At 40.1% G+C, this 25,548-nt stretch overlaps 1 protein-coding gene across 5 annotated transcripts in view; it reads left to right on the forward strand.

The window, feature by feature from the left end:
* Positions 1-797: 797 nt before the first annotated feature.
* npnta (nephronectin a) overlaps positions 798-25,548 on the forward strand; it is a 65,536-nt gene continuing 40,785 nt past the window's right edge. For 2 of the 5 annotated variants that reach the window (XM_053621976.1, XM_053621978.1), the window contains exons 1-2: positions 799-1,093; positions 11,782-11,882. In XM_053621976.1, the coding sequence (XP_053477951.1) occupies positions 1,029-1,093; positions 11,782-11,882 (166 nt within the window). In that variant the 5' untranslated portion in view covers positions 799-1,028. Of the gene's footprint in view, positions 1,094-11,781; positions 11,883-25,548 lie in introns of all 5 variants that reach the window. The other 3 variants (XM_053621979.1, XM_053621980.1, XM_053621977.1) reach the window with 2 other exon arrangements.

Here is a 25,548-nt window from a genome sequence, read left to right on the forward strand (position 1 = left end):
TGTTTATTAGATGATGAACATGAAAATCATAGCTTAGCACAAATCACAAGAAGTGGGACCCAGAGAACGGTATTTTACACTGATTCCACTAATTCACACTCATGGCATTTGCTATTAATGAGTCTTATGACGTCACACATATTTGCTGATATTTACAAGGGTGCTAAAAATGGAGCAGAAAGCCCAGAAATCAAACAGGCGCCTTTGTTCATGTGGCACTAGAGTAGACTTATGACTGAGAAATTTTGGAAATGAATGTGTTTAATATTGGGGGGCATGGTGGCTTAGTAGCTAGCACCTCTGGGATTGATGGTTCGAATCCTGCCTCCACCCTGTGTGTGCGGAGCGTGCATGTTCTCCCCGTACTGCGGTGGTTTCCTCCGGGTACTCCGGTTTCCTCCCCCAGTACAAAGACATGTGTTCTAGGCTGATTGGCATTTCCAAATTGTCCATAGTGTGTGAATGGGTGTGTTCTGGGGGTTGGCACCCCATCCAGGGTGCCCCGAGTTCCCTGGGATATGCTCCAGGCTTCCTGTGACTCAATGTAGAATAAACTGTAGCCTAGAGAAAATGGATAATCTAATATATACATCCATGGAAAGTTAGGAATCAAATCTTAGACACCTACCCTAGACAACATGTTGTTAAGGTGTCACTGTGCCTGCCAAAGGCATGGAGGAAAAAACAATTTTCCGATTCTATCGTCTTAGGAATCGATTCACCTGATTGATTTTCCTAAACGAGTCGTTCGAAAGGAATCGGTTCCTTCGTGAATCGGTTCCTTCCATCAGCTTTGTGAGCGCCAGCAGAGTGCACTTGGCTTCACGCGGTATATAGAAGCAGCGGACTCTCAGCACCAGACCAGTGCGCTTCAGACCTACTACGTGAACTGGACGCAGTGTGAACTCTGTCTCTACTCTTCCCATGTCGGACCTTCTGTGAACTTCTGTCCCTGAATCATTTACACTGTGCTGAAATACCGGAGAGCTCCGAGGTTGGGTCGGATTTTTGCGCAAACGCACGCGGAGATGTTGATAAAGTTGATCGTGTTGTGGCTTTGCTGGATCGGGGTGAGCGCAGAGTTTGATGGAAGGTAAGCACAGAGATTCCCGTTTGCATATTCTGAATTATTTTCTTGCATAAATGCTGCACTGTGCAAATGTATAGTTTGATGACTTGTGCAATTTTTTTTTTTTTTAAATCACGATTGTCCCGCACAATTTATGCGCATTTGGATCATTTGAGCGCACAGATAGGTAGGCTATTAATACCCCCAATATACTCAACAACTGGTGCGCACTTTACTTGACATCCACGCAAAATCCCCGACAGTTGAATTTCTTCAGTTCCTGAAATGCTTGAATTCCTTAATCCGTGTAGTTTGTTTACAATTAAGTTTAATGTTGTACATTATGCTCAGGCTATATTGTTTTATAAAACATGGAAGGACAGCACAGGAAGCCTGATTTGAGTGCAAGTGTGAATGAATGTTTCCTTCTGATTGAAAGATAAGACTAAAAGCGCACGCCGGGTTGCCGGCTTTTGGCTTCATGTCCTAACATGTAATGCTGAACTATGTGAGGAGGAACCCTGCAAACAACACACACACACACACACACGCGCGCGCGCGCACAAGCACGCACGCACGCACGCGCGCGCCAAGTCTCCAGAGAGCACCCTGATCTTCACATGAACCTAACCCTGATCTCAGATTATTGCAGGTCAAATTCTTCCTCTGTAACGCGCACTCGCTTTCGGCACCCGTAATATCTACATTTACCCCCCAGTGGGCTTTTTTAAAAGTATGTTTCAAGCCCTTGCATCATGCGGCTTTATTAATACACCTAAGCTTAACTTTCTCTGGACATGTGGTGCTGCAGTCTCCACTTACAGCTATGTTTCCTGTGCGTCCTGCTCCTGGAGTTCCCCTGCTCTAACACACCTGACCCAATTCATCAGGTCATGAACAAGTTCAAATGGGTGTGTTGGAGCAAGGAAACACTAAAAAAGATATTCCCAGTGCAAGACTGGTGGGTAAGCAAACTTGAATGCTGTGGTGCATTGATCATGTCTTGAGGTTGTACATGGTGATTGCACTACAGTAAATACTCAGCCACTAAAGCGTTAGCAGAAAGGATGGATATCTGAATATACTGCACTCCTGCTGTGCCGTAAAATAAAACATCCATTATTTTGGGCTCCGAGAAACTAAAAATAGCGCAATCCTTGCTCAATGACGTATTATCTTTTCAGTTTTATGCTTCCTTCTTTTACCTCAATTTATTTGTCGATGTTCGGCTCGCAGAGGGAGACCTTGTCAGCCATGCACAATGTGCAGGAATATTCATAAGTTAACCACAGGGATGCTAGATTTTAACGCAAGCACAGTCACTGTAGCAGCCACAATCAGTTCTTTTGTCCACATTTGCTTTCAGGATTTTTCAGACCTGACCTGATTTGAAAAAAGAGAACAGTGGGTTGGGGATTGATGATGGCACCCGACAGCCTGAAAGAAGCAAGGTCTTAAAAAACTGTTAAAGCTAGTCACTTTTAAGGGTCCTCGGTTGTCTAGAAGAATCATGCAACTGATCGTTTTTCTACTAGAGAAAGTTCTAAGTAGACTCACTTTAGGAGGCTATGTAAGTACCCTCTTCTAAGAACTCTTGGAGAACCTTTGAAGTGTGGACTGTTTTAGAATTTAGATTCTTGTTTTTGAGACCTCTTGCCTTACTTCTCACCAGGTTGCCCTATACTCTTAAAAAAATTGGAACCCTTAAGGGTTCTTCAATTGTCCCTTTCAGGGAGCTTATAAAGGTCTTACATAGAACCCAACAACTGAGTGCTTTCCTATTAGAGAAGGTTTCAAATTGAATCGTTTTATGAAGCTAAAAACACTTAACCAAAGAATCCTTGAAGAAACATTCAACTGTACTTTCAGCATCCAGGTCACCTTACACGCTTAGAAGTTTAGAAACTTTAAGGGTTCTTTCTTTGTCTCTCTGGGGTACTCTTAAAGGTTCCATGTAGAGCCCTATAACAGAGTGTTTAACGTTAAAGGTTCCATGTAGAGCCCTATAGCAGAGTGTTTAACATTAAAGGTTCCAAGTAGAGCCCTATAACAGAGTGTTTAACATTAAAGGTTCCATGTAGAGCCCTATAACAGAGTGTTTAACATTAAAGGTTCCATGTAGAGCCCTATAACAGAGTGTTTAACATTAAAGGTTCCAAGTAGAACCCTATAACAGAGTGTTTAACATTAAAAGTTCCAAGTTGTACCCCTTTCTTGAAGCAAGGAACCACTTTATTATCCAATGAACCGTTTTAACCCTTTATTTCATGGTTCATTGGATAATAAAGGGTTTCCGAGCTTCCAAAAGGGTCTTGGAATGTTTCCCTAGGGGTTCCAAGTAATACACTTTCTTGTTAGCTAATTTATTAGCTTTGATCTCTTAAAGATCTCTTGAAGAACTGTTTTTTTCCCCTCCATATTAAAATATCAATAGTTCTGCATGGACCAAACAAAAACATAGGATTCAAGGCTGTTTAGATAAGTCTATGTGTAGCCGATCCATACGTTTAGTGTTTGTTTTTTTTTTAAATGAAAGGGTTATAGCTTTATGTTTACCATATTTTACCTATATTTGGAGGAAACATGGCATGAAGCCAGAAGGCCATTACAGAATTGAAATTGTGAAGGCAGCTGTCTGTCTTTAAGTATGCATGTAATATTTGCTCCATATCATTATTACTATGCAATCAGTTAAAACCCCTAATAGTTTCCTTGCCAAGCTATTGACTGATTAGATTTTAGTCTTCTATCTTATATCATGACCAGCCCTCATTGGTAGTGTGTGTACTACGTTCTGATCAAAGGTTCAATTTGTGAAAAATCCCAGTGGGTCTCATATGCTGACATTTTTTAGGGCTGGCTGGCCAGCGCATAATCATCATACATTAACCCTCGAGGATGCTTTATTAATGCCAGCCTTGATGGACGGAGCTTGTCACCAAAGTCATTATTTTGCAATTGCCACTGCTTATAAACCTACTTCACTTGCCTCAAGCTAAATTCATTGACAGGATATTCTCCAAGAAGGCACTATGAGAGACCTATTCATTATTTCCTGTCCTTTGGCAGGGCCATTTAGAAGTCGTGTCTAATGGGTTGAGCCACACCTGAAGTGCATACAGTCGTTTTGTAACACAATGACGGATTTAATCGAAAGAAAAACTCATTAGTGCAGTTTGCTGAGAACCGACTAGTGCTTAGTGGTTCAAGGTCAGAGGAGTCGTATAGGTTGTGTTTCGCTTGGGGAAGTCACCATCAATATATTGTGATGGCCAACAAACAAATCATTACAAACAAATTATCCATTTTAAGTGAGTCTTTCCAAACTGAGCATGTTTTTCATCTACTCAAAACTTTTAAACCAGTCATTAGCCTCAGCCCTTGTATACCATTAGCTTTAATGGAGCATCAGAGTCAGAGGACTCAAAAATATATCTAGATTGTTGTTCTGTATATAACCAACAAGGACGGTTGACAAAAACTGATTTAGCCTCAGTTTAATAGAAAACTATTCGTATTTTATGACAAATTTGCTTGCCAGTTTGATTATAGAGGCAAATATTACATATTGAAAGAAAGTCTCCACTGTTGTTTACTCTGTGCTCAACTGAAAGTTTCTGGAATCCTTAGGGTTCTCAGTTGGAACAGTTAGGGTTTGTGTCAGGGCTGCGATGGGTGTGAGTTCAAGGACTGCCTGAGAACCACTTGAGCTTTGGGACCTGGACCTTCACTCGTACCCGTATGCTTGGATTGGATTCTGTCTGATTTAAAACTAAATCAATTCAGACTCTCTGCTAGTTCACATGTGAAAATCCAAGTTAAAAACAATCTGGACAACCAGTTGAGCTTTGGACTCATACCTATAAGCTTGGATTGGATTTGATTTAAAACTAAATCAACCCCTGACTGGATGGGGGGTGGGGGGTGTTGGGGGCATGGTGGTTAGCACGTCTTCGGGGGTTTGATTCCCGCCTCCTCCCTGTGTTCACGGAGCTTACATGTTCTCCCCTTGCTTTGAGGGTTTCTTCTCCTAGTCCAAAAACATGCTGATTGGCATTTCCAAATTGTCCGTAGTGTGTGAATGAGTATGTGAGTGTGTGTGCGATTGTGAGCTGCGATGGGTTGACACCCCATCCGATGTGTCCCTCGACTCGTGCCCCAATAGACTCCTGGCTCCCCATGACTCTGTGTAGGATAAGCGGTACAGGAAATGGATGTATGGATGGATGGACTTCCAGAGAACCAATCGGTACTAGGCCTTTAACTCACATCCACACGTTTGGATTGTATTCTGCATCACTAAGTTGCTTTCTATGAATCTTGACGAAAGAATTATTTTATATTGTGCAATTTGGACTGTACAGTTTAAACCCAACATCAGCCAGTAACCACCCGTTTGCTGAATCTCCCCTGTTGCATGATGACACACCACATCTATCGCTGCATTCAACTCCAGAGAATGAGCTGTAATAACAATTACTAATATTCTGGCCTCAAAGATATTCCAATATTAGATGCAGGTTGCACAATATTGCTAACCCCTGCTCCATTTGCTGCTGTGCCTCAATACGCTCATCATTAGTTCCTGTGAGAGGGGCTCCATACTATTCTTTTCTTCCAAATCACTGGGTACAATCTAGCTCAGCTTTTGTCAGTTGCTCAGCAATTATCTGTGCACACATGCATTTCATCTGCTTATATCCGTTCAGCAGCCAAGAGACCAATGACCGGTCGCACTAATGTAGCTTCCTCTGCTTGGTCATTACGCACAGATTGCTGGAATCTTATATTTACCCTTTTCATTATGAGCGATTAGCCTTCATTAGCTTGCCGGAGCGAGACGTGAGGATGTGCTCTCTGGCAAACTCCTGTTTCAGTGCACACTGTACGTACGAGTGTGGGATGTGACTGTCAAGTGTGTGTTTTGATGACCCGTGTCTGATTGTAGGCCAATCGGAGGTGTCTCAGGAATGTGAAGAGTATTAAAGGCACTTTTTTTCTCCTCAAACCATGCCATGCTTCATTAAACCATTATTCACGGGAAGACTGTATACATATTAAATGATGGTGTGACACGCAATATGAATTTCATATGGGACTGTAAAAATGGCTTCAGGCCTTTGTGTTAGACTAGAGAATTTTTCATGACTCATGTTCCACCCTTAATTGCGCTGGAACACAAATCGCAGCCTCCTACCAACAATTTAGATCTTGGCCTCTACTTATGAACCACAAGGAGAGATTTTTTAAGAGAAATTACTCCACCCAGGAGATGGATGTAAGTGCTGAATGCAGACAAAATAAGCCGTCGAGAGTGTGTGGTTGACAGGATGAGGTCAGACGTTCGAATAAGTGTGGATTAGTTGTGACAGTCATTTTACACCAAGCTAAGCATGGATCCTGGCGCCAGGCATCTACTTCTCTCTTTTTCTCACCCCCCCTCTTCTTCATTTTCTATCTCATGATTTCTCTCACTCTGGTGTCTCATTGGATGTAGTCCAGGGTTCACAAACTGCAGGTTGGCACACGGTGACTCGTGTGCCTTCTTTCTTGGCACTAGGGAGGTGAGATCAGGCTTCCTCCCATAAAACACACATGCCAGATGCCTCCATAGGGTTGACATTCGGTTCATATCTGTCTTCATTCTTCTCCTGATCCACTTTTTCTTCTGTCACGTTGTTCTCTGTTTATGCCATCCTTTCTCCATACGTACAACCAACTGGCCTGTCAGAGCTCCCCATTTTAGCGCTTTTTTTTTTTCCCCACCAGCAAGGTGGAAGTGCTGTTTTGGGAGCTTGTGTCTTATCTCAAATCATTCCATGCTGGAAAAAACGCTTTGTTTGTGGCTTCTGCACCGGAACCAAGAACCAGACATCTGGAAGCTTGGAGGTAGGGGTTTCATAATTCAGGCAAAGATGTGGCAAATTGTGATCCAAGTACTGTAAGGTGCTATCTAGGTAAAGAAAGGATGGCGGATAGAACCTTATATACAGTATATCATGCTTAGGTTATGAAATGGAAATGAATTAAGGGACCCTTACTGTTCTAAACCCTTAAACGGTTTTGTTTGGCTAATTCCTCTGGAGTAATGATTATTCTTCTATGAAGAACCCTCCAACAGAATGATTTCCTATCAGATAAGCCTTCAAGTTAGAAGCTAAAAACCCGTAAGTATCTGAAGAACCCTTGAGGAACCCTTTAAGAACCCCTTTACTATTAATTGGTAGGATTACCATGATTTTCAGATCTCTCTCTTTTCTTCTCTCTTTATTGTTCTCTCACTTCATTTCTGTACGTCGTCTACTTTATACTTTTTTTCTAGTTCTTCATACATCACACATGCCAGATGGCTCTCCATGAGAGTCCACACATTGTCCACCTCTCATTTATCACTTTTCTACTAACAAAGTGCCAGTGCTGGTACGTTTTCATTCTGTGCATTTATCCAACAACACCGACAACAACAACAAAATAATAATTTCACTTCCAAAAAGTTGTTGGGCTGGTGGCATGAAATTGTGCTGGGTTTTGTGCATAAAACAGCGTTTTAATGTTAAAGTACGTTGGAATATACGTTGGAATATGCAATGGTTTGGCTCTTAAAGTGGCAGAAATGTTATCTGGTTCTTAATAAGATTGCCAAAATGCTTACTTCCGATATATTGATATAATATCGATATCGTGATAAATTATTCCACAATACAGTTTTCCAAGATATCGTTGGTAATGTATTTATTTTATGTTTTTAATCGTTAAAAATGACATTTTACTGAATGGATGCCGTTGATTTGACATTCTTGAAAAAAAGTAATCTTAAGGCATTAAAGAAAAGTACCATCAAAGTCATTGCAACAGTTTTTTTTTGTTTATTTTACTACTGTACTACTGTTTTGCGGTCAGTTTGTTAGCTAAGTATATATCGTGATAGGCATCGTGTATCGTAGAAATGTCCTCAAGTATCATGATATGATATTTTTGTCATATTGTAAATAAATTGATACTCAGATACTGGAATTTTCTCAGGCATCATAAAAATGTTTCATTTTTAATTATTTTAAAAAGAAAATCCTGTTTTTTTCTGGACCAGTACTAGCTCCAACACTACTGTAGCTCTTGTTTATTCTACTTTTCTCTTTCCTTACATATGGGCTGTATTTGCTGTACATCTCAATATTTTGTTCATCTTTCTCTCTGATTACATCTCTCTGTCTTTGTTTTGCTGCTATGTCTATTTGTTCTCTTGCTCTTCTGCTTCTCCCTTATTCATAACTCACACATGGTTGATGATCCTCCATTGCATCAACATGCCGTTTGTCTCTCTCTCTCTCTCTCCCACTCATTGTGTCTCTGCAAACTGCGCTACGCAGCTACGCAAATGATCCGTCACTCAGCTGCTAGGAGCACTGCCACATTACTGCAGAAACCTTATTGGTTTTGCGACCAGGGTTAAAATGCCTATCTGGAGATCAGCCATGTTAATTATCAGCGCTCGCAATAATGCAATCTGCTGCTCATATCTCTCAGCTTGCACCTTTGTTAGAGCTGATTAGCATCTTTATTATATAAATGAGTATAATCAGGGATGATCAGATTTAGTATCATGGCTAATAGTTTAGTAATCATTTAGCAGTCAGTATTTAGGTGCATGTCTTGATTGGACTGAGTAATCAGAGACTCGACCCTGAGGATACAGCCAAGGCAAAAAGTGTCCATCCAGCTGTGTGTGTCCGAGGCAAGAAACAAGAGACCAAACAATGACAGTGTCAGAGTAAAGCCAGACGCTGGCGCTTAGCATGCCCGCTGTGACTTCGGAGTCTTTGTGAAGAGTCATGTCCCTGTCTCTGTGCCAGACAGCACACAAACATTTTTTCCCAGGCCTGCCATGTCTGCTTTCCATCAAACCTGCTCTCCCAGTGATTGGCAGCATGGGCAGCCAGCGGCATTAGCATTGCCAGTTGCCAGTAGACGCTAATCGAAGGGGATTGAGGTGTGTGTGGATGGAATTAACAATGCCGTACTCTTATCACAGGTCCTCCAATCCCATCCCCACCTTCTCTATCCCCCATCCCTCTTTTTCTCCTTCTCCTTTTTCAAAATGGTCACATCTCCAAAGAATATTACACTAAAGTTTATTTTTAGTCTCACATTTTGGCAAAGAGCACCTGATCCATCTAGGTCATGCGATCACCAAATTTTGGAATCTGCTGCTCATTTTCTGAGCCCTTATATGGTTCGTTCTTCTAGTTTAAAAGAAAAAGAAAATAATCGTAATCCTGCTGGGGACTGCCAAGAAACTGGGACTATTTGCAAGAACAGTTCATCTTAGTATAAAGACATCTTCTCCTCATTTCACTGAGAAATGACCTACGGTGGATTAAACAAACAAAATCTCCCCCGCAAAAGAGCGTCTCGTTCCTTTGGGTCATGTTGTATTTCGTTCAGTGCTATTATCATTTTCTGCACCGTTGCTAGTAGATGCTAGGGTGTCTGTGGGGGGAGCAGATAGAGCTCGTCTCGCCTCCATCACTGAACGACGCTGGTGATTATTCACACTGGCGTTATCTGCAGCCCCTGTATCTGCACATACAATGGAGGCAGTGTGAATGCAGATAAGGTGTCATTGACTCACTGATGAAGAGGATAAGCAGCATCAGCCAGACAGGCTCAGAGATATTACACACACCACAGGCACTCATATACCAGGTGAAAATTGCCTTTGTTGAAATCAAAGAAACATTTGCTTTTGTTTTTTGCTTTCATTTCTATATTTCACTAATTATATGATCATGGCCAGAATACGCTCTCATGGACGACTGTGCAAGTCAAACCAACAAGTGACTCATCTGCAAGTGAAACAAGATATTTGGGCAGGAAATGGTGTACACATTTGATATTTAAGGAATAAAATATAACAGGGTGTGCTATTATAGGAAAATCATCAGCGACCCATTGCGAAAAGGAGTTATTATTACTTCCTCGAAGTTAATTATTGTCCTAGCATGTTTATTTTTACCTATAAGAGCACATTTTTTTTCCTCTTATACAACAGCAATTTATCAACTATTTATTTATTTTTTTTTAAATAAAGAACAACACATCATGTTTTGTCCAATTATAGTTACATTTAATGCTGTGGAACATCCGCAAAACAAGTTAGATGCTATTAGCACTTACATTATAACAGCTATAAAGAGTTGTTCCCTCACAAGCATCTTTTTTTATCTCTCATGAATAAAAAAATTACGTGTCACATTACCAAGAAACTGCAAAAACCTCTAGCTGGTGAAACTTAAGTGGCAGGAAACGTGCAAAAAATGTTGCAGCTTTAGCACTGACTGTTACAAAGTGCTGACACTGGAGACTCCTTCCAAAAATGTTAAATAAATATCTCCTCACAGAAAACCTTTTGGTTATGTGGAGTGTCCCTGTGAATCGGTGGTTACTATAGATAACGTATTACACCAAGCGCATTAATATAAACCTGCCAGAGGTGCTGTTTTAAAAGTTAATCAAGATCTGTTCAGTCAGAATCCAGAATTCAACAGCACTGTGGTATAAGTTATATGATCAAGCATAAAATTATACTGTGTTTAAATAACATATACATGAGGATCTTACTTTTTAAAGGACTTTCCTTATTTCTGTCTTTATTTCTGTTAGCTTCACTCACTATCTACATAGAAATAGCAGAATGAAACTTAAAATCAGTCCGTACAGGATTTTGCGGAGTTTTTGTGATTGATGCGGCCAAAAATGCTCGATTTTGCTGTGGCTTGTTTTGTTTTTTTTCTCAAAATTTTGATGTAACTTGAGTTTTTATGTTTGTTGTTTTTTCGCGGTAAACTACTTGAACTGAGACTGTAATTGAAAGAAATAGTTTTGCGTGGTCTTTCGCATGTTTGATGTTTGTTGGTAAACGAGACCTTTTAGCTGTACTCATGTTCGACGCACGTGAATCGAATTAATTAATTATTATATAATTAATATATATATAATATAATCATTAATTTCTACGAAATCCTGGAAAGACTGTAGAATTCTTCTGTAATCAGTATAAGCTAGTCATGGTGTCCTACTCAAGTTTAGCAGACAGGAGCCATGAAAAACAGAGCAGCCCCAGAAACATTAATTTCATAACTGCATATTTTCACAATCCAAGCTGAACTAGCTTCAAATAATAGCCACCCCCCCCCCCCCAAAAAAAAAAAAAATAAATAAATAAAAACACAACAAAATCAATATCAATAGTCCAAGCTTTGCTAGATCTCTGAATGATGATAGATGGTAGCTTGAGCGTGAAACTTTAATTGACTGTTTGGGTCCAACAGCTGGCCACAGCTGGTGGTGATGTGAATAACTCAAATAACGCGTCAATGTGTGAACAGCAAATACACCATTTTGAACGTTTAGTGTTTTGCATTACTTTTAATGCAGAGATCCAAAGGGAAATTGCTGTTAATTCATATTATTTACTGTAATAACTAGCCGCAGACTGATGATCCATTTAACACAGTAGAAATGCCTGTATTCATCCTGCAGGCCGCCTCTTGAATAGTTTTCTAGGAATTAACATTATATGTCATTAGAGGAGAAACACTATTGTATTGAAAACATTGCAGTGCACGCTTGTGGCTCCATAATAAACATTCGCCGAAGTCAATTAAACTGATTCTACTGAGATCTTATGATTGTTTTTTATTGTGTCTTGACAGGTGGCCCAGGCAGATGGCCTCATCCAATGGGCTTTGCCGCTATGGCACTCACATCGACTGTTGCTGGGGCTGGACACGTCGCTCTTGGGGGCATTGCCAGCGTGAGTAGCCTGCCGCTACCGTGGGCAGCCGGGGTTCTGGGGCTCGCTTACAGGGGCTTTCACTTCTGTTATACACGCTAACTTTCTGCCACACACACCTTACACACATATACACAAATATAGACTGACTACACAGCAAGTCACCAGTTCTTTATTTAAAAATGGAACCATTATTATGAAGTATGTGCTGATGTTAAAGTTTCATGTGATAATTAATGTCACCATTGTTTGCAATCTTAACATGATATTACAGAATATCATATATAAAAAAATGAATTCCCCAATGTTTGTTCCCATCTGTGGTTGTTCATATTGGAGAGCCACAAATGAAACACATTTAAAAGAGGAACTCTGAGAAGAACGTCTTCAAATTCAACCAAAATGAGGAACCATAGAAGACAACTCTTGTTCTGCTGCCTATTACATTTGACACACTTCCCGAAATGATGACTACACTTTCAGAATAAGAAATAAATTATGGTATTAGTAGTTAGCACGTTTGCCTCGCACCTCCGGGGTTGGGGGTTCAAACCTCGTCTCCACCCTGTGTGTGCGGAGTTTGCATGTTCTCACCATGCTTCGGGGGTTTAATCCGGGTACACTGGTTTCCTCCCCCAGTCCAAAGACATGCGGTGTAGGCTGATTGGCAATTCCAAATGTGTGTGTGCCCTGCGATGGGTTCGTCTCCTGCCGTGTGCCCAGAGTTCCCTGGGATAGGATCCAGGCTCCCCTGTGACCCTGTGTAGGATAAGTGGTATGGTAAAAGTACCACAGGAATGATTTCCCCCTGCAATTATGTTCCACATTTTAAAGGGGTCTATAACACACCCTTGAGGGTCACCAACCCAATGACAGTTGGAAGTGTCCACCATAATGATATCATGTGTGTTGAATATTACAGTATATTGTATGATGATCAGCACATGCCTAATACATACATACCTTAATACAACATACAACATTGATATCAGATTGTTTGATGTTTTGATGCAAAAGGTTCCACTCCATATAATGAACTGGTGACTTGTGTTAATTCAGTTTTGAAACCCTGACTGATTAATATTTATATATATATATATATATATATATATATATATATATATATATATATATAATCTTATACCACAGCTCACAGAATTCCAACAGTAATTATGGTTGCAAGGTTTATATTAATTTGCTCGTTCTAATACGTTAACATTTATATAGTTGCAACAAGCGCATAGACTTGCATGGTGGCCGGTCCACTTCAAAACGTTTAAAAATGTATAATTGTTAGCCATGACACGGTACACTAAAGCCACGATACTAAACAGATCCTTATACAGGCTTCATGAGACGGTATTTACCCTTACAAATAAAATATCAAATTTGAATACATTCATTTTGTAATGACAATAAATCCAACCACTGCAATATCACTATACACTGTAAGAAACTACTGTAAGAAAACTAGATCAGGATTTATAATATAAGGTGTAACATTATTATTAATCTTTTTCAGTGTCATAAGTGTATTTCATAGCAACATCATTAATATGGAAAGATTGTTTGACGGTAGATTGTGCCTTAAATTATTAAACTAAATAACAATTTCGTGTCATCAAGGTTCCTACTGCTGTCCGACTTCCGCCTGAAATGCGCCGAATGCATTACACTTACCAGTTTAATTATATATATTTCTTCATCCCTCTGAAATTAATTTCCGGTTATGTCACAGCTAGGACAACGTACAAAATGTTTCTGAATCCTTTCAGAACACAGGCACAGCACACAGGCTTAGATTTTAACATGCGTACTGTATATACGATGGGTTACGGTAACTGCCCTTCAGATGGCTACACTACGTACATGCTGTGAATCATGGTTAGTGTGAAAACGTTGAATAGTAGTGTATTACGGGCCTTTCGGTATTGTTTTTACCAAGTTCACGCGGGCCAAATGAAACAAGGCTAGAGGCTTTGTGTTTGTGCTGTATCGCTTCCGTCTGATTAACTTGGACTATTAAATGAGCATACTTCAAGGCAGTTAGGCTCCTACTCGCAAACTTTGTACTCTGTATGCAACTACCTCTGCTACATCCACCTAGTGTGTGAGCGCATAATGAAAATTAAACTGAAATATCGCGAAACACCTCAGAGAAGCTGAGTGCATCTCACCAGTATTTTATATCGCAGTATACGAGACAATGATATTCTGTCTCATTCTTAGTAATTGTTGATATAGCGCAGCTATAGCTATAGAGACGTTTATTTAGCAAGGAGTCTCCAGCGTCAGCGCTTAGACCGTCAACTGTCAGAGGTACAGCTACAGGTACAGAACTTTCTTTTCCTTTCACACTATCCGTTGTCACCCAGATGAGGACGGGTTCCCTTCTGAGTCCGGTTCCTTTCAAGGTTTTTCCTCAGATCATCTTAGGGAGTTTTTCCTCACCACCGTCTCAACGGCTCGATCAATAGGGATAAATTCACACACTCAAAATCTGTATCCTGTGTTTATATGTTTCTGTAAATCTGCTTTGAGACAATGTCCGTTGTTAAAAGCGCTATACAAATCAAATTTAATTGAATAAATGGATGTTTATAGCTGCTATAATGTAAGTGAGAACAGGAGCTAACTTGCCTCATGGACATTCCACAACATTAAATATTACTATAAATGTATAAAACATATCACTTTAAAGAAAGACAAATTGCTGTGGTATAAGAGGAATAAAACACTCTGGGACATACCGTTCTGTTACACCACCCTGTTGTTGATTATTTTCCTGTAACATTTCATTCCATCGTGTTTTATTCCTTACATAAATACACACTTGCAGGACAAACCTGTACGTCCAAGCTCAAGAAGGAAATTTGACTTGATCATCGTTATAATAATCGAGGTGTTCATTTATTAACCACCAAAGACGAAACGCTATAGAACACACTCATCCAAAAGACAGTTCCCACCATGATCCTACACTGCAAATAAGAATGATCTTAGAATACCGAATACCTGTAAAAATGACTGTGCAATCACTGTAGATGGCCAATGAGATGCACTACTCATGAGCTCCTCTCCTCTTGTACTCACAGTGATGAGCTCTCTCTCTCACACACACACACAAAAAAAACACATTTACATCACAAGATGTTTTCCGCGTACAACAGCACTCAGTTCATCAAGTCTATTCAGAGGATGAGCCAGCAGCGCTTGCATTACCAACATTAGCATGTTTTATTTCTCCGCTGCTGCATGTTCCGCACACAACCAATAAAGTGAAGGCATGTTTCCCAGCCCAAACATTTAGCCTTATGCTGAGGTCAAAATAGCCTCACATTTGGTGTAATTACGTTCAGAGGCATGTGAGGATATTATTAGCGAGCTGAGCACGGCTGGCAGCCTGACAAATGCGCAGCGTTCTCTGCATGGCTTGTACGCATGATATTCCAGCTGTTGCTTCGGCTGTGGGAGCGCGATATATCTGGCTTCGCTCGAGAAGAAAGCTGCTTGACTCACAAATCAACTCACGGAGCTGTAAGTAACAGCTAATGCGATTTTTCTAACTCCACGGTGTCTGAGGCATCTGTGCACTGAGCCGCAAGTCTCTCTTATCTCATTTAGTTTAAGCGCCACCTGTCACGGAATCACACGTGGGGCAGGATGAAACGAAGCATGGGTGCATACCTGTGATTTTTTTGTTGGGTGGTCGAGTGAGTGAGAGTAAGTGAGTGAGTGTGTACATGTCTCTTACATTTCCTCTGGTGCTTTTTCAACTTGCATATATAAAAAAAACCCAAACCCTCAGAATATTATTCAAACAGGGTACCGTGTTTATGAAAAGATTCGACATGAACGGCCCGGTCTAGTGCTATTTACAACTTATAAGAAGAAATTCGCACACCTCGTAATGAGCTCATGAGTGTATAACCCAATGCCGACATTTCTCAGTATGGTGGACCCCATGAAGGTTTAGTTTGTGGTTGATGCTAATGCTAAGTAATTACAGTGTAATTGTAGATGTGTAAATTACCAACACATCTGAGGGAAATGTTGTTTTCCTAAAAATGTTCCTGCTGTGAAAAGGTACGTCAAGCTCCTGTATTCTTGAAAATGTTCCTGGGGTGAAAAGCACCTAAAAAGTTCTGGAGTCTTCACTTCTGTTATTTTACAGTGCGATAGAAATTTCCATTTTGTTACCAAGAGTCCTGGAAATGTTCACTTCCTGAAAAAGATTCAGGAATCTCCAGGGAAACACGTCAAACCCAAGGTTAGTGTGTCCCCAATCGCAGTTCGTGTGCAATCAGGGGCCCGTCACGTACTCAGGCAGTAATTGAAACTGGCTGAAGAAGAGAGGAGAGACAGGATAAGGGTGAATGAAAGGGACAGCAGGAGCTCTGTCTTTCTTGATTGCAGTGTTTCAGCTTCTCCCGTCATCCGTCACATTCTTGCACTCCAGGGGATGTCCTGAAGTACAGAGGTAGAAGATACTAATAAAAGCCTGGCACCACACTGAGCTAGCGTAGAGATCTGCGCTGTGTACCACACGAAGCTTTAGAGCCAAATGCTGGGCCAAAATTCAGAACTGGCGCTGTTCATGGCAGTGGCTCCAGGAAGATGCAAAGAGGTCATCTGGATTCTGGAGGGCAAAGCATTCACCATAGTCAGAGCTGAAGGAAAGTCTTCTCTTCTCTCTCTCTTTCTCTCAATGACTTTACCTCATTGTCGGTGTGTGTCTTTTTCTCTTTGTCTCCCTTTGTATTATTCTCTCCGTCTCTCTTTTCCTGTCTCTACATTTGTGTCTGTTATTGTTACACCGGACATGGAAAATATGCCATCATGTTGTGCTTCAAATCAGTCACAGTTGTCAAAAATCAATGCCTCTTCACACCACATGAAGAGGTTTATTTCCCTCTTCGCCGCTATTTTAGCTACGCTTCACAAGCATTTCAATCACCTATCTGCTATTGAAAATGCACGTAAATATACTATTTGCCCTTTAGAAATTCTGTGATCGTGTTCCTGGTGTAAGTTCCACTAGAAATGAGTGGACATGATAACTCACTTAACTCACTCCTCAAGGATGTTGGAGGAGAACGCGATAAAGTCGGGCAGGTGTAGTCTTGCACCCAGCTGTTGTAATCCAAATGATGAATGGAAGCTTAACATGTAGTCACGTATCAAAGACAATATTATGCAACAGGAATCGAAGGAAAATAGGCTTTAGATACTGAATTTATTTGCTGAATCTGAATCAGGAGCGGGCCACTGCTGAGAATTTTTGCTAACTTAGCATTTAGCTTGGTTGCATTTATTATTCCATTTGCCTGACTGGCTGATGTTCCCGGTCACTGATCACCACTGATTCCCAAAGACCAATCGCTGATCACCAATGTCTCCCAACGATCAAACATCGCTCACCATTGTTTCCGACACTCAATCGCTGATCGCAATTATTCTCAATGACCAATCACCAATCACCCTTGTTTCCCAATGACCAATCACTGATCACCCTTGTCTACCAGCGTCCAGTCACCGACCAGCATTGTCACCCAGTGACCGATTACTGATGAACATTGTTCCCAATGACCAATCACTGATCGCCACTATTCCCAAAGACCGATCACTGGTCACCATTGTCTCCCAACGATCAAACATTGCATGTTTGCATGAATGAATATGCAAATTTGTCTATGACATCATCTTGTGACTTCTAGCAACTTTGTGAGCATGGATAGTATACCCATGGATAGTTTATAGGCTTTTCTGATTTATGTTATCATCTTGTATCGTTAATGTGAGTTATCATTAAGCTAGGCTGTTTATACTCAGGCTAATCATCTGGTGAATCAGTTGTAACAGCATAGTGCTGTAACATGTTATCAGGGTGTGTATGGATAATGTTTTAGAGTACTAACTCTTGATGAATGAGTGTCAGAATATGTGCAGCACATCTTCATGCCCAGTTCGAATATGTCCACTGCTCAAATCTGTTCCGCTCTGTGTTCTGTGTGAAACAGGACACTCTCTCTCTCTCTCTCTCTCTCTCTCTCTCTCTCCATCTCTATATTTGTATCTGTCTCCCTGTGTTTCTCACTCTACCTCTCTCACGCAGTCTTTTCAGTTTATTTTCCTCTCTGTCTCTTTGCGTTTATCTCTATCTGCCTTTTTGTTTCTGTATCTCTTGCTGTCTCTATATTTTTTCTCTCTTTCTTTCTGTCTCTGTCTGTTATTTTCTTTCTCTTTGACTGTCTTTCTATGTCTGTCTCTCAGGATCACTATTCCTGTTTCTGTCAGTCTTTCAGTATCTCTCTCTGGCATACTGTATCACAATGTGTCTTTCTGTTTGTTTCTCTCTCTCACTCGCTATCTCTCTCGGTCTGCCTTTCTCTCTGTGTCTCTCTATAACTCTGTCATTACCTGTCTTGCTCTCGCCCTCTCTCTCTTTCTCTCTCTCTCTCTCTCTCTCTCTCACCCTCTCTCTCTTTCTCTCTCTCTCTCTCTCTCTCTCTCTCTCTCTCTCTCTCTCTCCATGTGATTAGATTTACACTGGGAAGATTAAGCTCGTATTAACTCTCTCTCCGACGTGCTCCACTGCTTTGATCCCACTGGCAGATCCTGAAAGCCAGGAGGATTTGAATCCTTTGGAGAGGCCCTTTCTGCCTGCTTAGTTCCTGATAAGACTACAAAGAGGCCTGAATCAGATTTGAACTTTTAATTGGTAACATAATACACAAACAAATCTGGGTGGATATACGGTAAGTGTAGCAGATAGTCATAAATGAACGTGAATTTCTTTATGCATGAAAGTGAATGGGATCCTAATGGTAGACAGAGTCACTGACTATCGTGACAAATATGTGATCACACGTAAAAATAAATAAGTAAATAAATAAAAAACCACATGTAAAAAATTAACATGAAAATAAAAGAATTGAATCAATGTGGCACAGTGGAGCAGTGGGTAGTGTTGGCACCTTACAGCTCTTTGGTTTGATCCTGAGCTCGGGTTACTGTGTGTGTGGAGGTTTGCATGTTCTCCCTGTATCTGTGTGGGTTTCCTCTATGTTCTCTGGTTCCTTACCCTCTCCCAAAAACATACAGCTAGGTGAATTGGTTACAGTAAATTGCGAATGGAGGTATCCGTTGTGTCCTGCCTATCCAGGGTGTATTCCCACCTCGCACCCAGTGTTCCTGAGATCCCAGTGCTCTGGATCCACCACTACACTGACCAGGATAAAGAGGCTACTGAAGATGAAAAATAAAAACACACGTAAAGAATGATTTCATTGTTCCAACTAAGTCTCACAGACCAAATATTTGTATGCAACTTCTCTGCACCACCTTCTATACACTGAATATCCACGTTCTGGCACGAGTGAACATTGCATAGCAACGTGTCAAACCTACACTCTGTTCTCTACTACTACACCATTGTCAGTGGTGGCTCATTGGTTAAGGCTCTGGGTTACTGACCAGAAGGTCGGGGGTTCAGGCCCTAGCACTGCCAAGCTGCCACTGTTGGGCCCTTGAGCAAGGCCCTTAAACATATCTGCTCCAGCGGTGTTTTATCTTGTGTGACCCTGCACTCTGACCTCTGCTGCCAAACAAACTGGCATATACAAAAAAAAAAAAAAAAGAAGGCATTTGCTGTAATATATATGTGACAAATAACGACTTCTTCTTCTTTTACACTATTTGAATATAATCGATGTATAATAAATAATTTTACCAGGGTCATGACACTTATCAGAAAATCCCAGTATTCTCAACAGTCTAAAGAATTTACAGCTTAAACACTATCCGCATTTCGAAAATACCTTTCCGTACCACCTTACCAAACGAGTTGCAAGCCTGATTGTGTTTGCAGAGAAGAAGAGACGTTTCATGAGATTGGTAAGTCTAATCATATGTTATGGAAAGAGCAAACATGTATTTAGAAAAGAAGCAGAATTATTTGTTATATATCAATCTTATTCAAATAACGTAGCGGTAGAGGTTAGCTTGGTTAAAATATGTTGGTGCAGGACGTAGCATATAGCGCATTCGAGTGAAAGTTTAATATGTCGATATTCAACGTACACTGATAACCACTGCGTAACGGGAACACCCCACAAGATCTGCTGTTTTGGAGATGCTCCGACCCAGTCGTCTAGCCATCACAGTTTGGCTCTTGTGAAAGTCACTCAGATCTTTACACTTGCCCATTTTTCCTGCTTCAAACACGTCAACTTCGAGAACTGACTGTTCACTTACTGCCTAATAAATATATCCCACTCCTTAACAGGTACCATTGTAATGAGATAATCAATGTTATTCACTTCACCTGTCAGTGGTTTTAATGTTATGGCTGATCGGTGTATAGCCATATAACCGTATACAAGGTGCCTCAGATAAGCTGCATGTGAATGTTTCCTCTGTGAGATCAGGTTGGATTTTTCACGTGTGTGGTCCTCAAATTTGTTGCACCCAGGGACTCCTTTCACAGTAAAATAAATTCAGCACATTTACAGTATTTCATCATCCATCCATCCATCTTCTATACCGCTTAATCCTTTTCATGCTCACGGGGAACCTGGAGTCTATCCCAGGAGGCATCGGGCACGAGGCGGGGTACACCCTGGACAGGATACCTGTCCATCGCAGGGCACAATCACATACACATTCACAGACCCATTCATACACTACGGACACTTTGGACATGCCAATCAGCCTACCATGCATGTCTTTGAACTGGGGAGGAAACCGGAGTACCCGGAGGAAACCCCCGCAGCACAGGGAGAACATGCAAACTCCGCACACACAGGGCCGGTATTTCATCAATATAATCCAACTATTCAAATATTAGCCACAATTAAATCTGTACAATATATTTTGGGTATATATTAGACTGCTTTTTTTTTTTTTTTTTAATTCATGACCGTTCCACCTCCATGATTATTATTCTTAACATATTATTTATAGGCGAGTCATAAAGGTTTGGATTAAACCCATCAATTCAAGCACCCAGTCAAATACACTAATGAAGAAAAAGAAGAAGAAGATGACAAATAACTCAATAATTATAATAGCTTTCATAATGGTGGGTTGTGATTTCCACCTCTGTAACAAAATGAGAAAATCGTTCACCCTTTGGTTATGCTTCACGCACCCCTGGTGGTCACCGGATCCCATTTTGTGAACCAGTGTTGTAAGGCACTAATTTCAATTTATTATTATGGTCAGAGAATCTTTAACAATTTCCCTCAGGAACACACTGTGTATGCTTGTATTTTTTTTTTTTTTTTGTGTAGCCCCATTTAAGTGGCATGTAATATGGAAACACACTGTGCTGAAGAATAATGCCTTTATTTAAACCAAAAACGTAATAAAGACTAAAGCGCTAGGAGACATTATGTATCTCGGTGATGGTTCAGTGCAGTCTCATTGTGTTCTGGCATCGATTCAGTTTCACTGTTGCGCTCCAATACTCCGAGTCTCAGGCCGTACAGAATGTGCTTACGTTTCTTGGCTCAAAATATTTGTGCGTGGCAGGATTTGTACATTTTAATGAGGTGTTTGGGTTATCAAGGCTCAAGGAACCTTTTTAATCCCATAATGAAGCCGTTCTTCTCTGCACTGCGTACCTAAAGTTCTTGCTCTTGCACCAAATGAAATGTGAGAGACCGCATGTATTTGTGTGTGTGTGTGTGTGTGTGTGTTTATGCATTTTATGCATTGTATATGTGCATGTCTTTCACGGCATGGCTCCCATATAATGTTTTCAGCTTGTCTTCCCCTCCCCCGTCTTCTTTTTTTTTTTGGCCGTTTGTTTTGCAGCTCTCTACGCCTTAACCAACAGGGCATTCGGGATAAGATGCCAGGTCAAAGGTTAGCATCATATGTTCCCTTTTGCAGTCATCTCTGCTAGTGTTTTTTGTGAGGAACCCGTCCTCTGGACCTTCACTTCCTGTTTATTTATAGCTCTCACTCTTGCTCAGTGCACATGCTGATTTCCTGTGAACATTTTCCACCTGCTGCTTCATCCTCTGTTTGCACTGCTGTGCTTGAAGAGTGGGATTCTGTCCAAAACAACACTGTCTATTCTTTATCTTTGTTATGATTCTTCTCCTGCAAGCGGATGGAAATCAGAAGGCCGTTTAGATAATGAATTCATAACACACGCATAAGCATTGAACGACATAAAGAATAACACATGAGTCAGTGAATATCTTTAACAAGTGACTTGATTGCACTTTTAGAGCTGGCATATATTCGTTACAATGCATTGTAGCAATGTTATAAATAGAGTAGATGTCATGAATGTGGCTAAAGTGTGGAGAAAAAAACAAGCGTGATATAAGTATCAGAAACAAGCTTTATGCATGTGACATATAGTATGTAATGATTATAAATGCTTTGCTTTTCCAGTCTTAATCAGTTCTTATGAGTGTGTTACGAAGTCCCTACTTTACCCCAGTGATACATCTCATCATCTTCGGGAATCTGACACATCCTATTCATTTATTATAATGCCTTTTTCTACAGTATAAATATTTGATTCGCTGCTTATGAATCTGTTATGAAGTGCTTAGGTTCTCTCATAGTAATACATTTCCATTCAGTTTAAAAAAAAAACAAAAAAAACATTTTACGTCATCTTTAGTATACCCAGGTAAGCTGCTTAGAATTTTTTTGAGCACAGCTTAAAACGTTATTTAATAATTATGAAGCACTTTAATCTTATACAACATACAACTGTATACATCCTCTGAACCCTGTAAGCTGTAAATTTTTTTCTCTTTGTACTATCTCTCTCTCTCTCTCTCTCTCTCTCTCTCTCTCTCTATATATATATATATATATGCAGATGGAGAGAGAGAGTGAGTGAGAAATAGTACATATTTTTTTATTACTATGAAAGCAGTTTCCAATTAAACTGTTATTGCTATTTGATTGCTATTTGAATAGATTTAAATGCTATCCTGTAAAAAAAAAAAAAAAGAAAAGAATAAATACCAAGACTTGCTTCAAGCAGCGCAAACATAGTAATAGTCTAATATTTTAGCTTCATTCTATTATTGCCACATGACCATGACCACAGGAATGCGAATGTAGAGTAGAACTGTGCATCTACTACTTATTTAATTTACACCACAGAGTTGAAATTCCTTCTCATGGAGCTGCTGAGTGTTGTTAAATGTTTATTTTCTTTATGTGTGTGCTATGTTTACCAATAATAACCTGGAGCTAACGTTTTAGTCATATTCATACGTCTCGATTTATGCTACTGTCATATTTCAAAGCTTCTCAGGAGAGTGTTCAGGGTACGTGGCAGTCTGAGGCGGTGGTTAAATGACTGACCTAGTGATTTAAGGCTTGCGATCAAATCTCAGGACTTTAGTAGTGTGACCTTCTGAACAAGGCTCTTGATCATTATGTGTGCTTTGACTGTGTACATGTGGGAGAATTCTGCCCAAAAAAATATCAGGTTTTCACGTAAATGTAGTTTACAAGGTGAAATATTTTTGGTTGCTTGCAAGAATTCTGTTACAGTGACATCCGATTGGTCACAGTTGTCACATTCAACTGTCACATTGGTCAGGTGGTCAGGTGGTAGAGTGGGTTGTCCACTAATCGTAGAGTTGGTGGTTCGATTCCCGGCATACTGAAGTGTCCTTGGGCAAGACACTGAACCCCAAGTTGCTCCCGATGGCAAGTTAGCGCCTTGCATGGCAGCTCTGCTACCACTGGTGTGTGAGTGTGTGTGTGTGAATGGGTGAATGAAATACAGTGTAAGGCGCTTTGGATAAACGCGCTATATAAGTTCAGACCATTTGTCATCATAAGACTGACGTAATGATATCATAAAAGTGCTATTGTTGTGAATTGACAGTTTGAGTCTAATGATCTAACTGCACTGTCATGTTTTGCTTAGTGAGGTTTATCACACACTTTATGATACGTTCTGACATGCTTATTACAACTGTCATAATGCATAATGAAATGTTACCTGATTTGACCTCATAAGAAACGTGACATTTGCTTATAAAAGGTTCTGGATTTCATCATGAAATTTCTAAGTCGATAGCAGCATCATAAAGGGCTTGTTATGACCTTTGTAATAGCAGGTATGCTGACCAGGGACCCACTAGTAATTTTAGTATGAGATATGAGAAATAAATAAAGCTCAACAGATTGTTTTAAAAACGACAGGAATAGAGTTCACTCCAGAATTATTGGCACCCTTTAAGAGATTTATTAAGCTTGTATAAAGTTTACAGTACACACGATTGAATTGTCCACAGAAAACACTCCACTCTCCCTTAACAAAAACGTTTATTTATTTTTATATATTTCAAAATATGTAGAATTTGCTTTCAAAATGCTTCTCATAGCTAATGAACTTTTTAAATAATGCAACAAATCATCATGCTTGGGGAAAAAATAAATAAATAATTTTTAACGCAGTTGAGTTTCCAGAAACGTTTGTGTGCGCTTTCAATAAATATATTTGGTGAAACTTTTATACACATATAAAATCTGCTTTATTATACATCGCCATGAGGAAAATCAAAGTTGTTTTTAACATAAGAGAGACAGATGGCTATTAAACCGCACATCAGGTCAAAATATGAAGAAAGTGCACTTTATAAAAAATCAGAAAACACAATCAGAGCCATAATAAAGGAAATTTGAAAAATAAAAGTCCGGAAGAGTTTAAAGTTTGAAGGGAATTGGACACATGATCTTATCATTTCATCACATTAATCATATGGTGTGCTAGTCATTTTAGTAATAGTCTTTTTCAGAATGCGTTGCAGTATTTAAGGAAGGCAGCGGCGGGAAAAAAATATTTAAATGACAGTATCTACCTTTCCAGTGTGATTACGTTAAAAACATTACTCGTTGTACAGGATGCACTATTCTTCTTCTTACTCATTTAATATGAAAGGTGCCATTAATTCTGGATTGTACTGTAATAAATGAGCTTGAGGTAAAGACACATTGAAGACCCATTGTTGGCTATTTAAGCATTTAGGAAACATGCTTTGTAGTTATTTTACTTCTTCATTACTGAAATGGACAGTCATTGCTATTACTTCTAGCGAACCTTCTCACATATCAATAGACTACTCTAATGCAATTGTTGCTATGGTTACATCTCGAAGGGCATTCTGAATCTGTTCTTGACCCCTTGATTAAAAAATTTGCACAGAATGTACCTTATAAATAATTATGTTCAACAAAAATCAGTCGTTAATGCTTCTTATTTTTGTCCAGCAGTTTATCTAGTGCGTATACACACATTACATGGAGCATAAACTGCCATAGCAAGTCAGTATATGATCTCTGTCATGACAAGGTTGAGTCAGTCTTGTGATCCATGGTTAAAGTAAACTGTTACCCCAGTTACTTGGGTAATGAAGCTCCAGAAAGTATGTACGGCACTTGCAGAGATGTTGGCAGGTTTTGATGTGGTTAGTCAATACAGGGTATTTTCCTTGGCACAGTTTGCCTAAGGCATGTGCATGCCAAGAGCTGGCTTTTTTCTGAGCCAGGCATAGAGTTTAGGTTTCCCCTTACTCATGGCTCATTCCATAAGCTCTTTTTGCTGCTCTGGTGCTTACAAATATAACCTCATCTCATGATCAGGCGGCACGTCCTCCAGACTAATCCACGATTTCGTCGGATTTGATAGCTGCCT

Source organism: Ictalurus furcatus, chromosome 3 (genome assembly GCF_023375685.1).
Source record: "Ictalurus furcatus strain D&B chromosome 3, Billie_1.0, whole genome shotgun sequence".
Classification (NCBI taxonomy): domain Eukaryota; kingdom Metazoa; phylum Chordata; class Actinopteri; order Siluriformes; family Ictaluridae; genus Ictalurus; species Ictalurus furcatus.